The 21,146-nt window shown below is 40.7% G+C and overlaps 1 protein-coding gene and 3 non-coding genes across 6 annotated transcripts in view; all 4 read right to left on the minus strand.

Annotated features, from left to right (window-relative positions):
• Positions 1–8,202: 8,202 nt before the first annotated feature.
• The window catches only part of LOC145448244 (DNA topoisomerase 2-alpha-like), a 47,404-nt gene continuing 34,460 nt past the window's right edge, over positions 8,203–21,146 (minus strand). For 2 of the 3 annotated variants that reach the window (XM_080326615.1, XM_080326607.1), the window contains exons 30-42: positions 20,022–20,103; positions 16,654–16,737; positions 15,208–15,369; positions 15,099–15,147; positions 14,981–15,037; positions 14,042–14,153; positions 13,272–13,347; positions 12,606–12,655; positions 12,246–12,395; positions 11,498–11,644; positions 10,652–10,699; positions 9,662–9,790; positions 8,203–8,721 (exon numbers count right to left, since the gene is read on the minus strand). In XM_080326615.1, the coding sequence (XP_080182741.1) occupies positions 8,548–8,721; positions 9,662–9,790; positions 10,652–10,699; positions 11,498–11,644; positions 12,246–12,395; positions 12,606–12,655; positions 13,272–13,347; positions 14,042–14,153; positions 14,981–15,037; positions 15,099–15,147; positions 15,208–15,369; positions 16,654–16,737; positions 20,022–20,103 (1,320 nt within the window). In that variant the 3' untranslated portion in view covers positions 8,203–8,547. The remainder of the gene's footprint in view (positions 8,722–9,661; positions 9,791–10,651; positions 10,700–11,497; positions 11,645–12,245; positions 12,396–12,605; positions 12,656–13,271; positions 13,348–14,041; positions 14,154–14,980; positions 15,038–15,098; positions 15,148–15,207; positions 15,370–16,653; positions 16,738–20,021; positions 20,104–21,146) is intronic. The other variant, XM_080326623.1, reaches the window with a different exon arrangement.
• On the minus strand, positions 11,743–11,818 carry LOC145451742 (small nucleolar RNA SNORD35). Its single transcript, XR_013919024.1, has one exon. It is a non-coding gene; the product is annotated as a small nucleolar RNA SNORD35 (small nucleolar RNA).
• Positions 12,475–12,548, minus strand: LOC145451726 (small nucleolar RNA SNORD35). The gene has a single exon (XR_013919013.1). It is a non-coding gene; the product is annotated as a small nucleolar RNA SNORD35 (small nucleolar RNA).
• On the minus strand, positions 19,753–19,956 carry LOC145451716 (small nucleolar RNA SNORA74). Its single transcript, XR_013919010.1, has one exon. It is a non-coding gene; the product is annotated as a small nucleolar RNA SNORA74 (small nucleolar RNA).

Here is a 21,146-nt window from a genome sequence, read left to right on the forward strand (position 1 = left end):
CAAAGAAATCGTACCGAATAACTTACTAATTAACTCCTTATCCAACAATCCGCAGTTGAATATACCCAGACAGTCAGCCACGTTGTTCGCCGCTCGACCCCGGGAGAGAAAGACTGTGAACCGCTGATTCGAGATTACAAGAGTGCCAGCACCGATAGTGGTTGCGCTTTTAGAAGCTATTGTTTATTTACGGCTCTAATGTAAAATCTGAAACGGAAAACAGAAATTGAGAATAGACACTCACAACAACGAAAATCATTCAGCACAAATTATACTTCAATTTTGTTCTAATTTCTAGAAGTCGATGCAAGTACTCATCGGTTGCGGTATTTAATTCAGAATGAATCTCATCAAGACTCCAACGCTGACCCTCACCAGTAAGCAAGCGTTTGATGTCAGTCATGAGCTTTGTGACAGTCAAATTTTTTTTCTCCGTCAACGAATCAACATAACATAGTATTGAACCTAAATGCGGCTTAACAACGTCAATAGTCTGGAGGTGGGTAACCATCTTGTCAACTGTGTATTGACATAGTTTTTCTTCTTGCTTCTTCTTTCCCTTCACGTCGTCGCGAAAATCATCGACACTCACGGTTTTCGATTTCGCAGGTTTCTTGCTAGCCTTCTGTCTGGGTTCAGTACGACTCGAATTTTTCGATTTCCCATTACGAATCTGTTTAGTTGGCAGTATGCCTACCCCCGCCGTTATCGATATGGCTCTTTTTCGAGTCGACTTGTCGGTTGATACAGATTTAGGAGTATCAGTTACCGATAGCGACCCCGCGGAGCGTGGTAGCGTCACCCCAGAAGTCGACGGCTTCTCAGTACTCGGTAATTCGGTGCTAACGTTCGCCTCATCGATCGGTACACACGGCGTCGTCAACAAGTTCGCGAGGTCATTAATCGCGCTTTCTCTAGCTAGTTGACCCGACTTCAGCCACGCCTGGTGCGCTATATCTGTATAGTTTGACTGCATTTCGATCGTCGCCGTAAGGTCGCGTTCTGCGGATTCAACTCTTAAATCAGACGTCATCAGCTCACCAGGATTAATAGCGTCAAAGATATCCGCATTCTCTTCAAATTGCGATTCGAATGCATTTGGTTCATAACCAAATTTGTCAAGATTATCTATGTGAGCCTCGGCCATTGTACAATAATTAATCTAACTGCTCCAACCAACGTTTATGTCTGCGACAGAGAAGTATAACAATCAGATCGCGGTGTTGGCTATTTATAGATTTAATTCGATAGTAGCACGCGGCTGGACGGGAAATAATTCAGCGCGCAGGTAATTCGAAATATAGGCCGCACGCACACTGCATAATCCTCAGAACCGACCGTGTTTCCGAATTTCAGAACCGGATGTATTTAGTGTGTCACACATGTCAAACGCACCCGCCAACATCTGTTTTTTCGAAATCTGAGCGGTGTATTTCACCATTTTAACACATTGTGGTGTCATTCTCATGGTTTACTTTCTCAGTTGATAGTTACATATACTAGGGATGGTGTGAACCTCTGAAAGGTTCAGGTTCGTGTGAACGCGAACCTTTATGAAAGGTTCTGTGTGAACACGAACGTGAACCTCGTGACGTCACGTGACGTCATATTGCTAATTCCAACCCTTTCTTTCAATGAAGTGATAGCCTAATATGCCCTATAATAATGTACACGATACCTAGCAAAGATTCGGCCTACATAATGCCACAATGCTGAAGTACATATCGGCGTTTTAAATGTCGCTAAATGTATCAACCACGGTAATCAAAGGATATAATAATTGCATAAAATCAGTACATTCCGTCGCTTTGCCAACAATTTCGACGAGGACTTACCAAGGAATATAAGCTTACGCCTTAACGGTCTTAGCCAGACCGGACAATGTGTTCGGAGTCTGAGTATTGCTACATTGATATTGAGCAGAGTGTACAACGGGTTTCTATACTCGCTACCGATACCACAAACAACAAGTTATGCAGCAGTAGCACGCACCTTAATCGCACGGATTTCGTTTTAATGATACAGTAAAGATATGAAGTCAAGATTGACCCAGTACGACCGTTCGATTTTTTACATCAGAAAACGATATCAATGTCATTGATTGGTTGACTAAGCATCATTCGCTGACTACGTATATCGATCGCGGGTCAGGCTCACAGCAGAGAGTCCCTAAATATTCACAAACGGAAAGCTGGATATTCCGAGAAAATTTTTGCAACAAAGCAAGTACAACTTTTAAGGTTGTCGAGGTGCATGGTGCATGCTCGTTTGGTGTTGATTTTTTATGCTGCCAGCACCATGCATGGAGTAGCCCGCAGTTGAAATGCAATAAATTTGAGCCAAAGATCTTATAATGGAGTGAAAATTACAATTTACCGAAAGGTTCACAGTGCAGAACCTACCAAGGTTCTGTTGTGAACGCGAACCTCTAAATTTCCGAGGTTCACACACAGAACGCGAACGTGAACCTCACGTTCACACCATCCCTAACATATACTCGTTATGGCAACTAGCGCGATTATTGAGAATTACCTTCTCTACTATCAGAACTTGACAACCCCCACATTGAGCGAAACGGAAAAATTCATCCACGGAGTACTAGATTTCTATGTACATGGACAAAACGTGAGCCGTGTTCGAAAGTGTGATTTTACCGCGTTGGTTAACTCGATTCGATCATACGGTATCGACTGGAATGGTGTTTTTAGTGTCATAAGCATTGCAGCGATGAAAAGTGAGATTTGTTCGATTGCATTGTACAGAGATTTAACAACAGACATCTTGAATACTCACTACAGTACATTGATAATTGACTGGGTAAGAAGAAAATTCATTCGTGTCGTTTGTCACTTGTGAACGGCATCCTTTCTTACAGAACTCCTGTAAAGTTTATTTCAATCCAAGTCTATTCACGCGGGTCATCAGGATTATACAAAGACTGTTAACTCACTCAATACCACGTGCCTAATTCTATAAATATCGACGGATTTGTTGATGACTCCCACTTTATCAAACGATATGACATCGAACAGCGTCAACACTATGCAAGTCGGAGCAACTTCAAATTTTCACGTCGGCGTCAAATTCGTCTCATCACCCAAAAGAGGTGGTGTTAGCCAATATCTCAAAGGTATATTCATCGACGGCAATAACGAAGATATATCTTTCACGTGTTTCAATCGTGAATTGTTCGGGGTCATTGAGAAAGCATTCTCCAAACGAAAAAAACTCATGGTCAAATCCGGTTGGGTCCAAATTGACAAGTTTACTGGAAAACCTGCTGTATTACTGGGACGGGCTTCGTCAGTAACTCTGCATGGAAAATCGAGACATACGACTGAAGAATACCCATTATTGACCTGTGAATCGGTATACGGAAATAAAGATGAATACATCTCGCTCGCCGCTACTTGTGTTTCTCGAGAGGAGAAGACGGTCAATTCTGGCGCCGGAAAGGAGTTGAAATTATACAGTTTTACATTGAAGGATGATACTGGTGAGGTGGTTTTGGACCAATGGAACAAAGCCTCGCTCGTACCCGGGAAGAAATATCAACTCACTCGTGTTAAAAACTGTGTCGGTAGCTTGAAAATCGATTCGTTAACTAGACATGTTGAATTGAAAGAATAGTTTGCATATTTGTATACCACAATACAATATTTCATTTCGCGTAAAATGTATGACCTATGTGATTCGACAACTGGGTTAGTGCGGTGTTGTTCTACTGATCGAGGTGTGAAAATTGTGCTATCGCGATGAAGTTGTGACTGTGAACAACAGACTATTTTGTAGGCGCGAAACAGTGAATAAGCCGAAAATATTATTCAGGTAGCAATCAATAGCGAGGAAAGAGAGAACACGATCGGTCATTTGATACGACTAAACTACGACATCATATATCATAATTTACGATCAAACTATTTCGCACTGAATGGAATAGTGTAATAATCGATAGTAGCGGCTGGACGAGAAATAATTCAGCGCACAGGTCATTCGAAATATAGGTCGCACGCACTGCTTAATCCTCACGACAAACCACGTTTCCGTTTGCGCGGTTATTGTTGGTGACTCGTACATATTCAACACCATGCGAGAGATACTCGAAAGTACGAATCATCGCCGCGTCCATAAGAATAACGATATATCATTGTCGTACTCGCCGTAATTTGGAATATACACATTACCTAAGGATCAATCACATGACTATTTACTTGATACATATTCAACACCGTGCCGCCGCGCCTATACCCACAACGTTAGTCAAATCATCTCTCCTGAAAGGTCACCATGTCACCGCGCCTATACCTGAAAAGGTAACCATGCCACCACGAGTTTTCACGGCACCGTGCCGCCGCGCGTATACCCGAAAAGGTAACCATGCGACCCCCGCCATAAGACACAATGGCACCGTGCCACCCCCGCCATAAGAGATAAGGGTCACCGTGCCACCCCCGGTTTCTCGGCACCGTGCCACCCCGCCCATAAGCCACAATGGCGAATCACGACCGATCTATATAACTACTCACGAAAAGAAAATGAAGAAACTTATCACTTTTGTATTCGAAGAGCTTCTTGGAGGTACAGCTATAGAGCTTCATTATTTTGCATTCAGCGTATCGTATTATTGACTAATCAAGCACTAAAATAACTGCGGTAGAAAATTAACAGATATCGCACGCCCATTGTTCTCAAGAAGTTCGTTGCATTTTCCGGGGGTATCGTGCAGTGATTTCCTTGGAAGCTTAGAGGGCGAACCCAAGAACAATATTCTCTAGCAACAATATCACTTTGCCACTAAATCCATATCCACATGTTACGTCATCGCGATGTAAATGTGTTTGCATTTAGAACGCACAACATAGTGAAACTGTACTTGAATCGTAGCATCAATGTTGCGACTAGCACCTTTGGTTCATTTTTCTGACAACATTCGAAAAGATGCTTCGTATACTAAGGTATGTTAGATAGGGTTACTATATACGCCCTCCTTTAGGGGGATTTGTCCTCCTTTTTATCGGAAATTTTGTCAAATATATAGCAAAATTCGACTGAGATGCCGTAGATCAGCATCGAAGTGACGCTCCGGAGGGTATTTTGGGAGCTGATCGAAAGTTGACCTTTTTTTATTTTAGTCAACCGACTACGAAGTGGTAAAAATTTACCACTTTTTCAGGATTTTCCACCGGTATTCTGTGTTTGAAAATTTTGAAATAGTGTTGTCTATTCCCGATTCCAAAATATCATAACCCTAATGGTAGATGATTGGATGGTACGGTGGGCGTTAAAATCAGGAATGCATTGCTATACAATTCCATACAATCCGAGTAATTGATGACTGTTGTTTATGGATAAGCTTATAGGCTTCATTCATGCAGTACACAAATCAACATATCTTTCAATAACAACGTTCGGCATCCTTGTGTTGTAAAAGCCAACACTTTCACGTCCTTGAACAATTATTATAAACATAAGATTCATGATTAAGAGAGAGAGAGAGATATTTATTGATTTGTCCAACCGTAAAGAAAACATCATTGGCACATGCAACAACAATAAATGAACGTACGGTATAGGACAGGGTGTGACCGATATGACTCTGGGTAGGGTCAACTAGTCTGATCACACCCTGCATTAACAAATACAGATATTGTGTTAGAAATTTGGATGCATTGGTTGGGATCAATCAATTCAGCTCAGCATAAAAATAAAATACTAAAGAAACTACAAATTTGGTGGGAGACAAGCGGATCATTGGTAATGGGAGATGAGGTGACTGAATAATTCCTTTTTGAAGGAGTGGTATGGGAGGTCCCGTATTGAAGAGGGTATAGCATTCCATATGACAGGACCGGCATAGTCGATCGATTTCTTTGTGAGGCTACTGGTGGGTCGATGAAAATAGATGTTGCCCTGGGAAGAAAATCTGGTATTGTGTGAGTGAACAGTTTGAGCAAGGACGAAGAAATCATTAAACACAGGAGGCAATTCATTTGAAAAATATTGATGCATAAATTTAGCTACTTCAAATGTAAAAATATCGTCAAATTTTAGAATATTGTATTTGCGGTAGTACTGGGATAATCTTGTTCGATGGGGCAAGCCAGCCATCAAACGCATGGCTCGGTTTTGCAGGGTACGAATTTTAGAACAATGTGAAGTACAAGCATTCCCCCATACAATTAGGCCATACTGTACATACGAGTAAAAAAGCGAAAAGTAAATTGTCCTAAGCACAGATCTAGGAACTATGTGCTTGAGTTTTGTCATTACACCTACACATCTAGAAAGCTGTGTTATGGTATGAGCAATATGCGGTTTCCATGACAATTTAGAGTCAATGATGATTCCAAGATATTTTGCTGAGTCACACAGTGAGATACAGTTATTATTTAGATTCACAGTAAGGTTATCAGAAGCAGTATTAAAGAGCATCATCACAGTTTTATCGGTATTTAAACTTAATTTGTTAGCAGCAAGCCATTGAGAGACTTTTGTAAGTTCACTCTGCACAGAACTTTGTAGGTTGCTTATAGTATCGGATGAAAGAAAAAGATGGGTATCATCGGCAAACAGTGTAGTATAAAAGGAGGAACAGTTAATAATATCATTGATGTAGATCAAAAATAGGGTCGGTCCTAGAACTGAGCCCTGAGGCACTCCACACTCTACATCCATTTCTACCGATTTTGACAGACCCAATTTCACAAACTGCTTACGGTTTGCAAGGTAGTTCGTAAGCAGGGACTTGGCAATCCCTCTAATTCCATAATGCTCTAGTTTTCGTATCAGTATCTCGTGGTTCACAGTATCAAAGGCTTAACACACAGTTATATCGGCCTGGGTAGTCAACTGCGGGATGGCTCTTAGGTCAATCGTACAATATTGGAAAGCTGACTGAAATAATGCCAAATTATCTTTAGCATCCTGCATATCCTTATACATAAAGAGTAATAAGGTTCAACAGTCTAATTAAGCTTAAATTAGGCTGCATAACGAATATCGTAATACATACGGCTTGGTAAATTTGATTTTGCTCTGCAGAGGGTTCTCAGTGTGCTCACTGCTCAAGCTAAACCGGTAGAGTTCGGAGTATTACAAAGTTTGTTATACAAAGGCGGTACGAACACGAACTAGGCAAACTTTTCCTATGGATCAGCAAGCTTAGTGGAATCACCAATATAGGCCTATGCCTTTACGATCTAGACTTGGCCTGAGATCATCAGTCCAAGAACAGGAAAGCGTGTCTAAGCCTAAATTGTGGAGTTCGCATTACAAACAGGCCATTGCACGGGTCAGTAAATAAACTGCCCAGTGACTTAATAATTCGATGTGATGCAAGACAAATATTCATTGGACGTAAGACGCTAATGTTCTTACAGCAATTTTATTTATAACGGCCTTTAATCCTTGGTTAGGTACACGAGTAAACAACACTTGTTATAGATCTAATAAGCTAATTGTTATAGTTGAAGAAACGCTAAATTCTGCTGTTAACCAACATGTATGTGTGCCAAAATTCCAGTATTCTGCATTCAAATATGCCAAATGTCAACACTAGCATCAGCTATTATCACCTACAGTCCTTCAGGGTCTGTATACAATATCCATACGCGGTGGATGTTTCCGAGCAAGTGAGCTTTGAGCAACTGATACCGATCGAACTCCTTCTTTTTTCCATGCAGTGACGTAATCCTCTCGCGCGGAAATATTATCTCAAACTTTGCATTGTACACTTGTACAGTACATAAACGCATCGGGAGCTTTCCTCACTTGTGAACTAGAAAAGCCTAGCTACCAACAAGTTTTTAGAATTGCTTCCAAACGACAAAATTTACGGGCTCACTGTTCTTAATATCGTGTTTATTTGAATTATTCCGCGTCGGAAAAAGTGAAAAACATGGACAATTTTTCATTCGCACCACGCTTGCCGTTCGCATTCATCCGGATTTTCCATCCGCACTGAAATTCTTTTCATTCGCACTAGTGCGATCCGTCACACAGGTTGAAAAGCACTGTTCTATTGCATTTCGTTCAACAACTTCAAGTGGTTCCGACACCTCCCTACTTTGTCATTGTATCGCTGTCATGTTGTGTATTGATCATATGTAATTGTTAATAATGAACCGAGTACCAGAACGATTCTCTAACGAACATCCTCAGCCTGAAGTATATCTTTGAGAGATTCATTATACTGCTACCTGCTGCCCGTAAGCACATAAATCGTTATATTAAACAGCTGACACACACGGCAGTGCACAGAGAAGGGTTGAGCATTCTTTACAAACCGCGTCTAGCCGGCGTGCAAGTTACATACAAAACTAGAAAAACCATCCGTCAACAAACAGCGGGAATAAAGTCAAAAATGTGCGGCAGAACACAGAACGTGAAGGAAAATCCCGACGCGGCACACAATTTTATAAAAATTGCAGAAGACAAGAATATTTTCGAGAACTCTTTATGTAAAATGTCGGGATGATTGGCTATCAAACCCGATTCACTGGCGACCAAACATCGACTTCTAGACACGACCACCGCACCGGTAGCAGTTCAAAAGTCGCTGTCACCGTCATCAGAGTCAAAGACGTATTTGGCTTTGGCTGCCTTGTCCCGGCGAGCCGTGGTCCGTTTCGGGGGCGTTTTCTTCGTGTCAGAGTCGCTAGGAACGGACACGTCAGAGTCGGACGCCCACTCGTCTTTCTTGGCGGCTTTTTTGACGGGTTTCTGGAACGAATCACGGATTTTACGAAATGGCTAAAATGGCGCTGTAAGCAGCATTCAGCGTAGAAGAGACAATTTCAAAGTAGGGTTGTGATGATTCGAGTCAGACTCGAGTCACGATTTTATGATGACTCGACTTGACGCAGTCATTTTCTAAAAATACCGAAGTGACTCGATTCGAGTCAACATTACGCATGACTCGAACCAAGTCATATGACTCGTGACGGCAAAGAGCGACGTTTCATTGTAATTTCGAAGAGTAGTATAGTATAACCACCCTATTGGGAGTTCGTCTATTGGTATACTGGTACTTGAAAATGCGACCAGAAACAATTAAAAGTGAGGAAAATTAGTATATTATCAATGCGAACCATACGATATCAGCAAACAGAGTTATAAAAAGTGGGTTTAACAAGACTTTGACTGGAAACTGAGCAGTCAACACATTGACTTGGACGCGGACTCGAGTCATAATACCATGACTCGGACTCGAACCTCTGCTCGATGACTTGAACTTGAACTCGAGTCAAAACTATAAAAGTCCGATTGATTGGCGACTCGGAGCCTTGCGACATGGTTACGACCATGCATTCTAGACCTGATTTAGAATGAAATGAAGTACACAAGGAATTTCGGTTTAAAACCAGAAAAACGCCGAGTACAATCGGACGTAGTCTGCAAATGGATTACGCTAGGGTTGCTCAAAAATAACCTTTTTCCCGATCCCGGTGATTCACCTATTAAATTGTTAAGCCGTCTGTAAAAAAAACGCTGCAAACCAAATTCGACTCGATTATAACTGGTAGAGATGTGAACGCCCGAGAGTTTGATTTTGAATTGAACGCTGTGGTTAAACTAGGCCCACAATTACAAATTTTACTTAGCGTACATCCCAACTACCTATGCACCGCAAAAGGACTATATCCATGCCCGATATACTTACGGCTGCCTTAGCTTTGGGCGCCGCCTTTTTAGCTGGCTGCGACTTCTTTATCGGAACATTGCTGTCCGGACCGGACGACTTCCCAGACGCGTCAGAGTCCGATATCTTCTTAGACTTTTTGGGGGCGGGCTGAAAAATAAAAACACACGTCGAAACGAAAAGGAATTCTTCGAGACTAAGACCGACATTTCATTGCAATTTCGAAGAACAGTATCGTAACCACACTATTGGAATTTCGTCTGTTGGCACTGGTACTTGAAAATGCGACCAAAAACTGCTAAAAGTGAGGAAAATTAGTATATTATGAATGAGAACCATTCGATATCATCAAACAGAGTAATAAAAAGTGGGTTTAACAAGACTTTATCTGGAAACTGAGCGGCCAACACAACGACTCTGACTTGACTCGGTGGTGAATTGAAAATGACTCGACCTGACTTGACTTGAGTCAAAACTATAAAATTGAGATTGAAGAAGTTTATCGTCATTGTTTGACCATAATCACTCATATTACGTTTATTTTTACACATGTCAAAAGAATATTTTCACAAAAATGTAGCGTTGAGTCATAAACTGCCTAAAAACTGTCAACTTGTGAACAAAGCAAAATTTCGTTGGCGTCGTAGAGATTGCGCTGTCGGTGAACTCATCATTCGACATTTTACACCTTGCAGAGCGCTTTATAGGTCTACTGTTGTAGACGACCTATGGCTCACTCAATTTGAAGCATAAACCATAGAATGATTTAAATACTTGAGAAAAATTTGATCGAAATCAACTTTTTTGTTGTAAAAAATGTTAATTTCTGAGTACAAAATCTTCCGTTTTTATGTAAAAACATGAACCCGATATTATATAAGTTACGATTACGGGCGGCCAAGTGCCGAAATCACCCAATGTCGATTTCACTCGTAACCCTGGAATCAGCCAGGCGCTGGCCTTCCAGCGACTACTTCTCCAGAGCGTAGGATTTTCGCATTTTTTCGCTACCTGCGTCAACGGGACGGTTTTCAGACACTGCTCCGGGAGTTTATGAACCTGGCATAGAAAACAGTGTTCGAATCAGAGAAAGGCAAAATCAGACTCCGACAGCTATATCGTCATTTGAGAAAAATGCCCGGTAGCTCTAATACCAGTGAGATGCTTCCATGCACTAATTTAAACGATACTATAATTTCTAGTTTTCATGAAAATGCTACAGGAAAGAAAACTGTTATAACAGTGCAAGACAAGATAAGCTTGTTGTACAAACATCTGCCATTCTCATGGTCACAAGAGCTTTTTTCATCCGGCAATATCAATTTCAAGCTGATTTGGAATTAATTCAATGTATAAAAGGAATTTGATTGTTACATAATTTAAGTACTTCTATATCTAATCGATGGGCAATCTTTTTGGGCATGTCAAAATAAGTCAAAATTGTACCGTTATGTCAAAAATTGTTTACCAAGTAAAATTTTTTTTGTAACCTGCATTTCGTTTGTATCGTAGATTTTGCACCATCGGTGAACTTATCATTTGACGTTTTACAGCTTGTTGCCTACTTTATAGGCCTACCGTTGTAGACGGCCCATCGTCTGCTCGTTGTGAATCAAACACTAGGTCGACGTATGGTCAAAATTAACTTTTTCAGTCAAAGATGTCAAGATTTTGATTTTTTAGGTCAAAATTTGTACTTTTTAGGTAAAAAAATCGCCCTACCAATTTTAAAAACAGTAGCTATCATTCTACTTTTAATCTGTTTTGGTTAAGTCAGAAATTTCCCAGTTGTTTGACTCAACCATAAGCAAAATCGGAGATTCCCACTAATCTACGAGCGTCGTTCGAAAAACCCACCTTGACTAAAGCCTTTGGTGCCTTCTTTTTAGCCGGCGGAGATTTTTCCGCCTCGCTGCCGTCCGATTCCGGCATTTTACCTGCGGCGCCGGGGCTGTCCGAGTCAGAGCCCCACGGTTCTTTCTTCTTGGCCTTTTTGGGGGCGGCCTGTAAAAATACAGAATTGTAACGCGCGTGACCACTTGACCGACCATGGTGTCGGAAAAAATTGTGAAAAACACCACCGTATAGTTATTTAATTCACATTTGCCGCGTCAGCCATGAAATAAAAGGATATCGTCAAATGGTGTTACGAAGACCATCGTGAAAACATCATTCGCGACATAGCTATTCGAGAAGAAATATTTACACCAGCAGTTGTAGATGTAGTCAACGTTGCATGTCCTTTGCTCAGGGTTTCAACGACTAGAGGCATTTTTTCAAATGCGTAAAATGACTTGACTTGACTCAATTTAAAAATACAAAAAGTGACTCGGAACCTTGCGACTTGGTTACAGCCCTGCTTATGCCAACAGAAGTAGATTAAGCCATCAAAAATCTCGTGCTGGTGACGTCACATTTTGTGATACGATTGTTGATATACAATGTTCTTCAAAATTCTTTACCAGTTGCTGATGATTACCCCTGACGAGTGTCAGGCGGAAATATTCGTGTTCATTACAATATCACTAATTTAATATATTATTCAAGTAGTACACATATCCTCAAATCTAACGCTACCATCACCGAGAGTCGTTCGAAAACTCACCTTGGCACGGGCTTTCGGGGCCGTCTTTTTCGCAGGCGGAGATTCCTTCACCTCCTGGACGCTGTCAGAGTCGGAAATTTTACCGGACCCGCCCGCGCTGTCCGAGTCCGAGTCCCACGGGTCTTTTTTCTTAGCCTTTTTGGGGGCGGGCTAAAAAATGACGGGCACAATTTTAAACGCGTTCCACCGCGCATAGTTCCACAAAAATTCGAAGTCGTAATTAAAAAATTTTGTCGCGTCAGTATGAAATTGAGAATGTCATCAAATAATATTATGAAGACCATCGTGAGAACATCATTCGCGGCAAAAAATCAATAATTTTCTGATTTCACAGGAGCCCGAAGACAAAAATCGACAAACCTTGGCGGTTTTAGCAGGCTTCTTCGCAGCGGGAGCCTTTTTGGGTTGCTCTAAAAAGGCAGAGTCACAGATGGAGCAAGTTCTTCGAAAAAGTACTTTTTTTACTCTATACCACCGAGAGTTAATTTATAAACAAGAATTATCAACGGGAATTATAGTTTCAATACTATTCTACAGTGCGGAAGCCTTGAAACGCCGATTGGTCGTATCACAGCATACAAAACATACGATACAAAGGTTAACACGTTTATGGAAATGACATATCTGCAAAGTCATGATTAGGGGGATATTTACCAAAAAAACGAAAAATTTTGACCTATAAAATCTCAAATTTTATTACCTTAAAAATCCTTATTTTGACCTAACGTATGCAAATTAGGCGTTTCCCCACACACTGTTAGCATTGTACTGATTGTATTCATTTTTGGTTGGAACTGTCATTTTTTGACCTAACGCTACTATTTTGACAAAATTTGCCCTTTTTTGATAAAAAAATTGCCCCAGTCATGATCAAACCACAGAGACCTAAACTGCGATGAGATAGGTGCAGTAGAACATATACCAAATAATCTCAACTGTGATATAGAACATAGATTATTCCTAGTCACATAAAAGGTACATATTGAATAAGCATCCTCAAATATCCCCGGCAAAGACATCACTCACTTTTCGGAGGCTTAGAAGCGCCCACGTCTTCGCTGGACCCCGTGTCCAGCAGCTTCCTTCGCTTGGCCGGGGCTTTCTGCAAAGATAAAATTCAAAGTTTTTAAACCGAAAGCAGTAAGCAAAAAGCGCTGCTTCCCCGGCAAACGCCAAATCGCTCGCAATCGTGCACCACGTGGTTTACATAATTTCGGATTGACAAAAATTCGAATTTAGCACTTGGAGACAGACTTAGTACCACCAGAACATTTTCAGTTTTTCGAGATTAAATTACAATTTTATAGGGTCATCGGACGAAACATGCGATCTTTTGGTAGGAACTTGAAAAAACACAGTTTTTCCCAAATTACACGAGAATTACAATTACTGCTAAAATTTTATGTCCAGATTAGAATGCTAGCAACAAAGTGTATCTCCAGACTCGTGTAGAATAGGGCCGTTCACAAATAAACTTTTTCTTCAGATTTCGACTGGCTATGTGATGCAATTGTTACGTGGGTTAAAACCACGACAGACACTAAATTTGGCTCAATTCCAACCACTAAAAGCGCAGTTATTATTGCAGTAGAAAAATTTCTAATTCCATGACTGTATTACACATAATTGAAGAGTTAGCTACAGTAAATACTACCGCAACAGAAATTTAGACTCTGTAATCAATCTTGTATGACCTAGCACCACAATTTCGACCAAATTTCGACTTTTTTTGCCACGTCAAAAAATAAATGCCCTATTAGGCAGCCGAAAATTCAGCGAACATCGTCCAATCACACCTTAGCGACGGGAGAGGGCGGCTTCAGGTCCATAATCTCGTCCCAGGAGAGATCGGCCTTCTTGGAGGACTCCTCCGCGCCGCGGTCGATATCGTCCAAGTCCGCCGAGTCCCTGTACGGAAAGGTCAGGCTAAAATACAAAACTAGAAACCAATCGTAGCCAGGCTTGTAACGACTCGAGTCACCATTGAGTCATGTTTTCAAATGCGTAAAATGACTCGACTTGTACTTGAGTCATTGCGCACCACTCGAACCGAGTCAATCGAACTGAAAACTGAACAGCTGACTCGGACTTGACCTGGTTGTGAATTTTAGGGGAAAAAATCAAAATCATATTTCACCCAAACAATAAGTGAAAACTGTAAATTTTATTTTCCTTTGACAATGACGGGGGGGGGGGTGTTTTTTTGAAGTTCCAGGGTTGTAACCAAGTCACAAGTCAATCTCACTTTTACAGTTTTGACTCGAGTCAAGTCGAGTCATTTTCAATTCGCCGCCGAGTCAAATCGAGTCCAAGTCATAGAGCAGAGCGTCGAGTCCGAGTCATGGTATTATGACTCGAGTCCGAGTCAAAGTCATTGTGTTGACTGCTCAGCTTTCAGGTAAAGTAGTGTTAAACCCCCTTTTTATAACTCTGCTTGGTGACATCTGATGGCTCGCATTTAAAACGTACTAATTTTTCCTCATTTTTAGCAGTTTCTGGTCGCATTTCAAAGTACCTGTACCAATAGACTAAATCCCAACAGCGTGGTTACTCAACTATTCTTCGAAATGACAATGAAATGTCGGTCTTGGCCGTCTGAGTCTCTACTCGTATGATTTGGTTCGAGTCATTTCGTTATTTTGAGAAAATCACTCGAGTCAAGTCGAGTCATCAGGAAATCGTGACTCAAGTCGAGTCATCACAACCCTGGCCGTAGCAATGCGACAAAAACTCACTTGTCCTTATTATCGTCTTCAGAGTCCGACGATAGGACCAACGTCTTTTTGGCGGGGCTGAAACGCAAACGCGGCGGGTCAGTCAGCGGGAAAACGAACGAAAAATCAAAGCGCTTACCTTTTCTTGGCCGGCGAGCTGTCAAAGTCAGAGTCGTCGGCCTTTTTCGCTGAAATCAACAGGTAAAGATGATATAGGGACCTTGTCAAGGGCGGCAAAGACTGCTAACCTTTCTTGGTAGGTCTGAAATCGTCGCTGTCGCTCGACGACAAGACAATGTTGCCGTCCGATTCGTCTTCGGAAGTGTCCCAAGGGTCCTTTTTTTTTTCTTTAGCTTTCGATTTTGGCTTGAAATTCAGCTTGGACTGCTTGGTCGCCGCCGGCTTCACTCCTAGAACACACACACGCTAAATACGTTTAAACTCCTGGAGTAACCAACTCCAATATACATCAAATAACATATGTTAGAATTGTACTGCTATCTTCCTCTCTGGTTGGAACTGTCTGTCCTCACAAAGTAGTTTGGCCTGAAAAAACTGTTTCGACTTGAAAACCGACAAATTTTCTAGGAAAAAACGTGAGTAGGGCAATTTTTTTACCCAAAAACGGCAGATTTTGACCTAAAAAATCAAAATTTTAACAATTTTAGACTTTTAAAAACAACTAAATTTTGACCAAATTTAGACCTAGCGTATGCAAATTAGATGCTTTCCCACATAACGTGACAATTGTCCTGCTTTTATTCTACTGTCTGTCCTTACGAAGTAGTTTAGCCTGGGAAAAAACGTTTAGACTTAAAAACTGACTAATTTCTCCATGAAAAAACTTTATTTTAACGAAATCTGGACCTATGAAGAATTCCTTCTTCACGTCATATTTTGTGATACGACTGTTGATATACAATGTTCTTTTCAATTCTCTACTAGATGCAGACGATTGCTCCTGACGAGTGTCAGCCGAAAATATTCGGGTTCGTTTCAATATCGACATCATTCGATTGTACATCAAGCGGATCTTGACAGGGTTGTAACCAAGTCGCAAGTCCATCTCTCTTCTATAATTTTGACTCGAGTCAGGTCGAGTCATTTTCAACAGACCCCCGAGTCGAGTCACCAAAAAACGCAACTCGAGACATTGCAGCCCCGGATTTTGATGATAGTAAAAATGAAACTATAGATTGTTTTTGACTTTATCTAAATATCGATTACATTTTAGTAGTTGATGGTCGAAACCGGACATTCCAATTTTTCAGCAGAAACCAGATTTTCCCCGGGTCGAATTTCACGCCCCCGTGTCACAATTTTCAGTAGATTTGGCCTAAAACCAGACCCGGTGGACCTATGATCTTGAATTTTTCAAGATAAATTCAAAACAAAACTATGTCCATGGTATGACCAATTCTGTGGTCGAAGTCAAAAATTTTTTAAATGGATGTAAAGACTGCTTGGTTTACCAGAGACGATATATCCGTACTGTAACGAATCAAATATTTTCGGCTGACACTAGGGGTAATTGGAATTGGAGAAAACATGGTATATCAACAAACGTGTTACAAAATACGATGTCACCGGCATGAAATTTTAAACAATCGGGGGGCGAAGAGATCGCTAAACCTCAACGTACTATTGTTACATGGTACACAAACACCTCCTTAAATTCACTTGACAAAACATACTCGATTTGGCGGCCATCTCCTTCTTCAAACTGACCCTTTCGGCTAGCGACAGCGGCTTGTCGACATCATCGTCAATGTCCATACCTGGAATGCATTCGCGATTATAACACACAAATCAAAGTTTCAGGAATAGCAAAGAAACTTTTCACTGGTAGGTTCCACTGAACAGACGAATGAAGAACATTTTAGCAATATTTCCAAACCCAAGTTATTGGAGTACAAAGCTTTAGATTAAAAATTATTAAATTATTAATTATATACCTACCCACTGTAAGTTCTATGATTTCAATTTCAAAATTTTGAACATCAATAACTCAACTCATACTGGTTGGAATTGAGGCGAATTTGCTACACAGTTTTTCTTTTTAGACAACTAAACAATTTCATTGCGTTGCCAGTAAAATTTGAAGAATATCATTGAAATTTTGTGAACTACATGTTGGAATTGAGTTAAATTTGCTGTGCAGCGCTTCGTTTTGGCACATTTTCGCATATGCAGTAAAAGTTGAAGAATAAAAGATATTTCAGCCTTATTGTAAGCCTGCAGATGTAGTTGAATACATTTTGCTATGAAATTTTGTGAACTACATGTTGGAATTGAGTCAAATTTGCTGTGCAGCGCTTCGTTTTGGCACATTTTCGCATATGCAGTAAAAGTTGAAGAATAAAAGATATTTCAGCCTTATTGTAAGCCTGCAGATGTAGTTGAATACATTTTGCTATGAAATTTTGTGAACTACATGTTGGAATTGAGTCAAATTTGCTGTGCAGCGCTTCGTTTTGGCACATTTTCGCATATGCAGTAAAAGTTAAAGAGCTTCTTGGAGGTACAGAACTTCAATATACAATTAAATAGTATATTCATATTGAAATGAACCCGAATATTTTCGGCTGACACTCGTCAGGGGTAATCGTCAGCAACTAGTAGAGAATTGGAAAGAACATTGTATATCAACAATCGTATCACAAAATATTACGTCACCAGCATGAAATTTCGAATGAGAGAGCGTTCAATGTACTATTTTTAGGTGGTACACGAACTCCTTTTGTTGACAGAGTTTTGGTTGGTGTATTTTGATAAAAGTTGATTCCAAGGCACACAAATGGAATTGTGAACGGCCTCGACCTACGATTCGAAATCGGTCGTCTCGATAATTATTCGCACAAATCGGATTATCCAACAGATGTTTGCCGATGGCAGAATTAATTGCCTTTGATCGATCAGCATCAATCTTAAGTGGATGAATTAAGGGTGAGCTTTTCACATCGCCAAAAACTCACAAAGACAATGTCCCAGTGAGACCTATACTTTCCATGATCGGGTCTGCTCACCATCAGCTGGCAAAATGGCTTATTGACATTTTGGAACCGGTTCGGGAATTGTACGGCACGGAATGTGTTCGCGATTCGTTCACGTTCGCTGGTGAAATACGAAACCTGGATTTGCCGAATCCAGACGTGTTTCTGAGCTCATTTGATATCTCTAGTCTTTTTACGAACGTTCCGCTGCATGAGACTATTGATATTTGTGCCAACGCGCTGTACGGTGGTAAGTTACCGCCACCATCAATCCCGCGTAACGTCTTTGTTGAACTTTTACAAGCGGCAACTTGCTGCGTGGAATTTAGCTTTAACGAGGTCATGTTTCGCCAAATAGACGGCTTAGCCATGGGTAGTCCCCTGGGACCTATTTTGGCCAACATTTTCGTAGGGTAGGGTATTACGAGGGCGAGCTTCTGTCCCAGCGTGAGTCCGCCAAACCACTATTGTACCGCCGATACGTAGATGATACATTTGTCATTTTCAGGAATGAATCGGAGTGTGACCAATTTCTCATTCGCTTAAACTCGCTTCACCCGGCCTTGCAATTCACAATAGAAAAAGAACGCAATAACTCATTATCATTTCTGGACGTATTAGTTGAAAAGCGCAATACCAACAAATTTGAAACGTCTGTTTTCAGAAAACCGACATTCACAGGCCAATACCTTCGATGGAATTCATTTAGTCCTCGGCGCAGAAAAATTAACCTCATAGGCACACTAGTGCATAGAGCGTTGATGATATGTTCGGGTAACAAACTGAGTTTAGAACTTGACCACATCCGAAAAATCTTACTTGATAACGGTTACCCTGAACACGTCATCAGCCGCGGCATGGAGAGGAAATTAACGCAATTCAACGCAGAAAAACGAACAGAGCCCACCGCACGAACAATAAAAGATGTTTATATCCATCTACCTTGGATTGGCCCCATTTCCACCCGCTTTGAAAAACAATTGATTTCTGCTGTCGGTAAATGTTACGATACAGTCAAAACCAATGTAATTTTTACAACAACACAACTGCTCCCTTCAACACGCAAAGACATACTTCCTGCACTTCAACAAAGTAATGTAGTGTACGAATATAGGTGCCACTGTGATTGTGGCTACGTGGGAAGAACGTCAAGACGTCTGCAGGACCGCATAAACCAACATGTCCCCAGATTTATCAGAACACGTGCGTCACGCGATGTGAAAAGCTCATCCTTAACTCATCCACTTAAGATTGATGCTGATCGATCAAAGGCAATTAATTCTGCCATCGGCAAACATCTGTTGGATAATCCGATTTGTGCGAATAATTATCGAGACGACCGATTTCGAATCGTAGGGCGAGGCCGCTCACAATTCCATTTGTGTGCCTTGGAATCAACTTTTATCAAAATACACCAACCAAAACTCTGTCAACAAAAGGAGTTCGTGTACCACCTAAAAATAGTACATTGAACGCTCTCTCATTCGAAATTTCATGCTGGTGACGTCATACTTTGTGATACGATTGTTGATATACAATGTTCTTTCCAATTCTCTACTAGTTGCTGACGATTACCCCTGACGAGTGTCAGCCGAAAATATTCGGGTTCATTTCAATATGAATATACTATTTAAAAGTTGAAGAATAAAAGATATTTCAGCCTTATTGTAAGCCTGCAGATGTAGTTGAATACATTTTGCTATATCTATATTGACCGATTATTTTTCCAACAGCTACTGCGGTATTGAAATAAATTTGCATTCAGCGTATTTCCAAGAGGCGAGTTTTATTCGGCAAAACAATGTCGGTTATCAGACTAGGACGGGCGATACCGAAATATAATCGCCCGTCCACTCTCGCAAACCTACGCGCGCAAAACGTCAAAGTCTCCCGAGGCTAAAACAGCCTCCGAAATTCGTGACGAGTCGACACGCCTTACTCTACCACCCTCGTAACGCATGACAGGCGACAGAAACAAGCCATACATGCTGACTAGAGAATGGATAAAGTTTTTAGAAAAATTGGTACAAAAATAGCATGAAAACGCATGAGAGCAGAAGGCAACGTACCCAGTTTCTTTTTGGGTGACTTTTTCTTGGCGGTGGCGAAATACGAGTCCAGCTTTTTGACGGTGGGATCTTCGATTTTAGCCTGCAATTCAAATACATTTCAACCTAAACAAAATCAAACAAACAAGCTAAGCTTTCAATCAAAAGCCAGCGCGCCTTCGGCTACCGCCTGCATTTCTACGGGTAAATTAACCTTAATAATTGTGCGTCTCTCAGGGAATTCACAACAAAATTCTAAGAAATCAGCATCGAGATTTACAAAAAGTTAACAAAATTCTCAGGTAAACAACATCGGAATGGAAAAAAGTGACCAAAAAACAGCAGATTGAATGAAAATTTGACCGAGAATTCATTGAATACAACATCAAGATAAAAAAATCAACCAAAAATACCGGTAAGGCAACATAGGTATTAAAGAATTTAAGAAAAGAAATTAAGGAAAACATCAAAGTTTCTAAAATTGACCGCAAATTCCACAAACAATATCGAAATTTTTCAAATTGACCGAAAATTCTGATAAAACAACATAGAGATTGAAAAAATCAACCAAACATACCGGTAAGGCAGTATAGAGATTTAAGAGGTTGAGAAAAAACAACATCGCGTTTAAAAAATCGGACTGAAAATTTCAAAACATTAAAATTTTCAAAAATCGACTACAAATTCCAAGAAAACAGTATTGAGGACTGAAAATACCAGCGAAGCATAAAGTTTGACCGAGAATTCCTCGAAAAGAACATCAAAATTAGAAGCTATCAATCAAAAATACCAGCAAGGCAATATAGAGGTTAAAGAATTTGAAGGGGCGCTGCACTCTAAAAATGATGAGGTCTCAAATTGAAGGGCAAAACGAATGAAAAATATTGGCCGCAGCCGTTTTCTTCAGAACGCCACCGTAATGGAGCTGCAATGTATTGAAATTCCCGTAAAATCTTCGCGCTCCAGCAGTCACGCAGAGATCGAGCTTTACATAGTTGTCAGCCGGTGTTATGAAGGAAATATGTCGTACACGTCGAGGTGGTTTGGATACCGCGTTCAACAGAAGATGTTCAGTCGGGAGATTGATGTCAAAATCATGCCCAGTGTATTCTATTTCCTTCACAATTTTTCAAGAAAATATCGAAA

Source organism: Botryllus schlosseri, chromosome 1, assembly GCF_051294905.1.
Source record: "Botryllus schlosseri isolate E-star chromosome 1, Bs_hap1, whole genome shotgun sequence".
Lineage (NCBI taxonomy): Eukaryota > Metazoa > Chordata > Ascidiacea > Stolidobranchia > Styelidae > Botryllus > Botryllus schlosseri.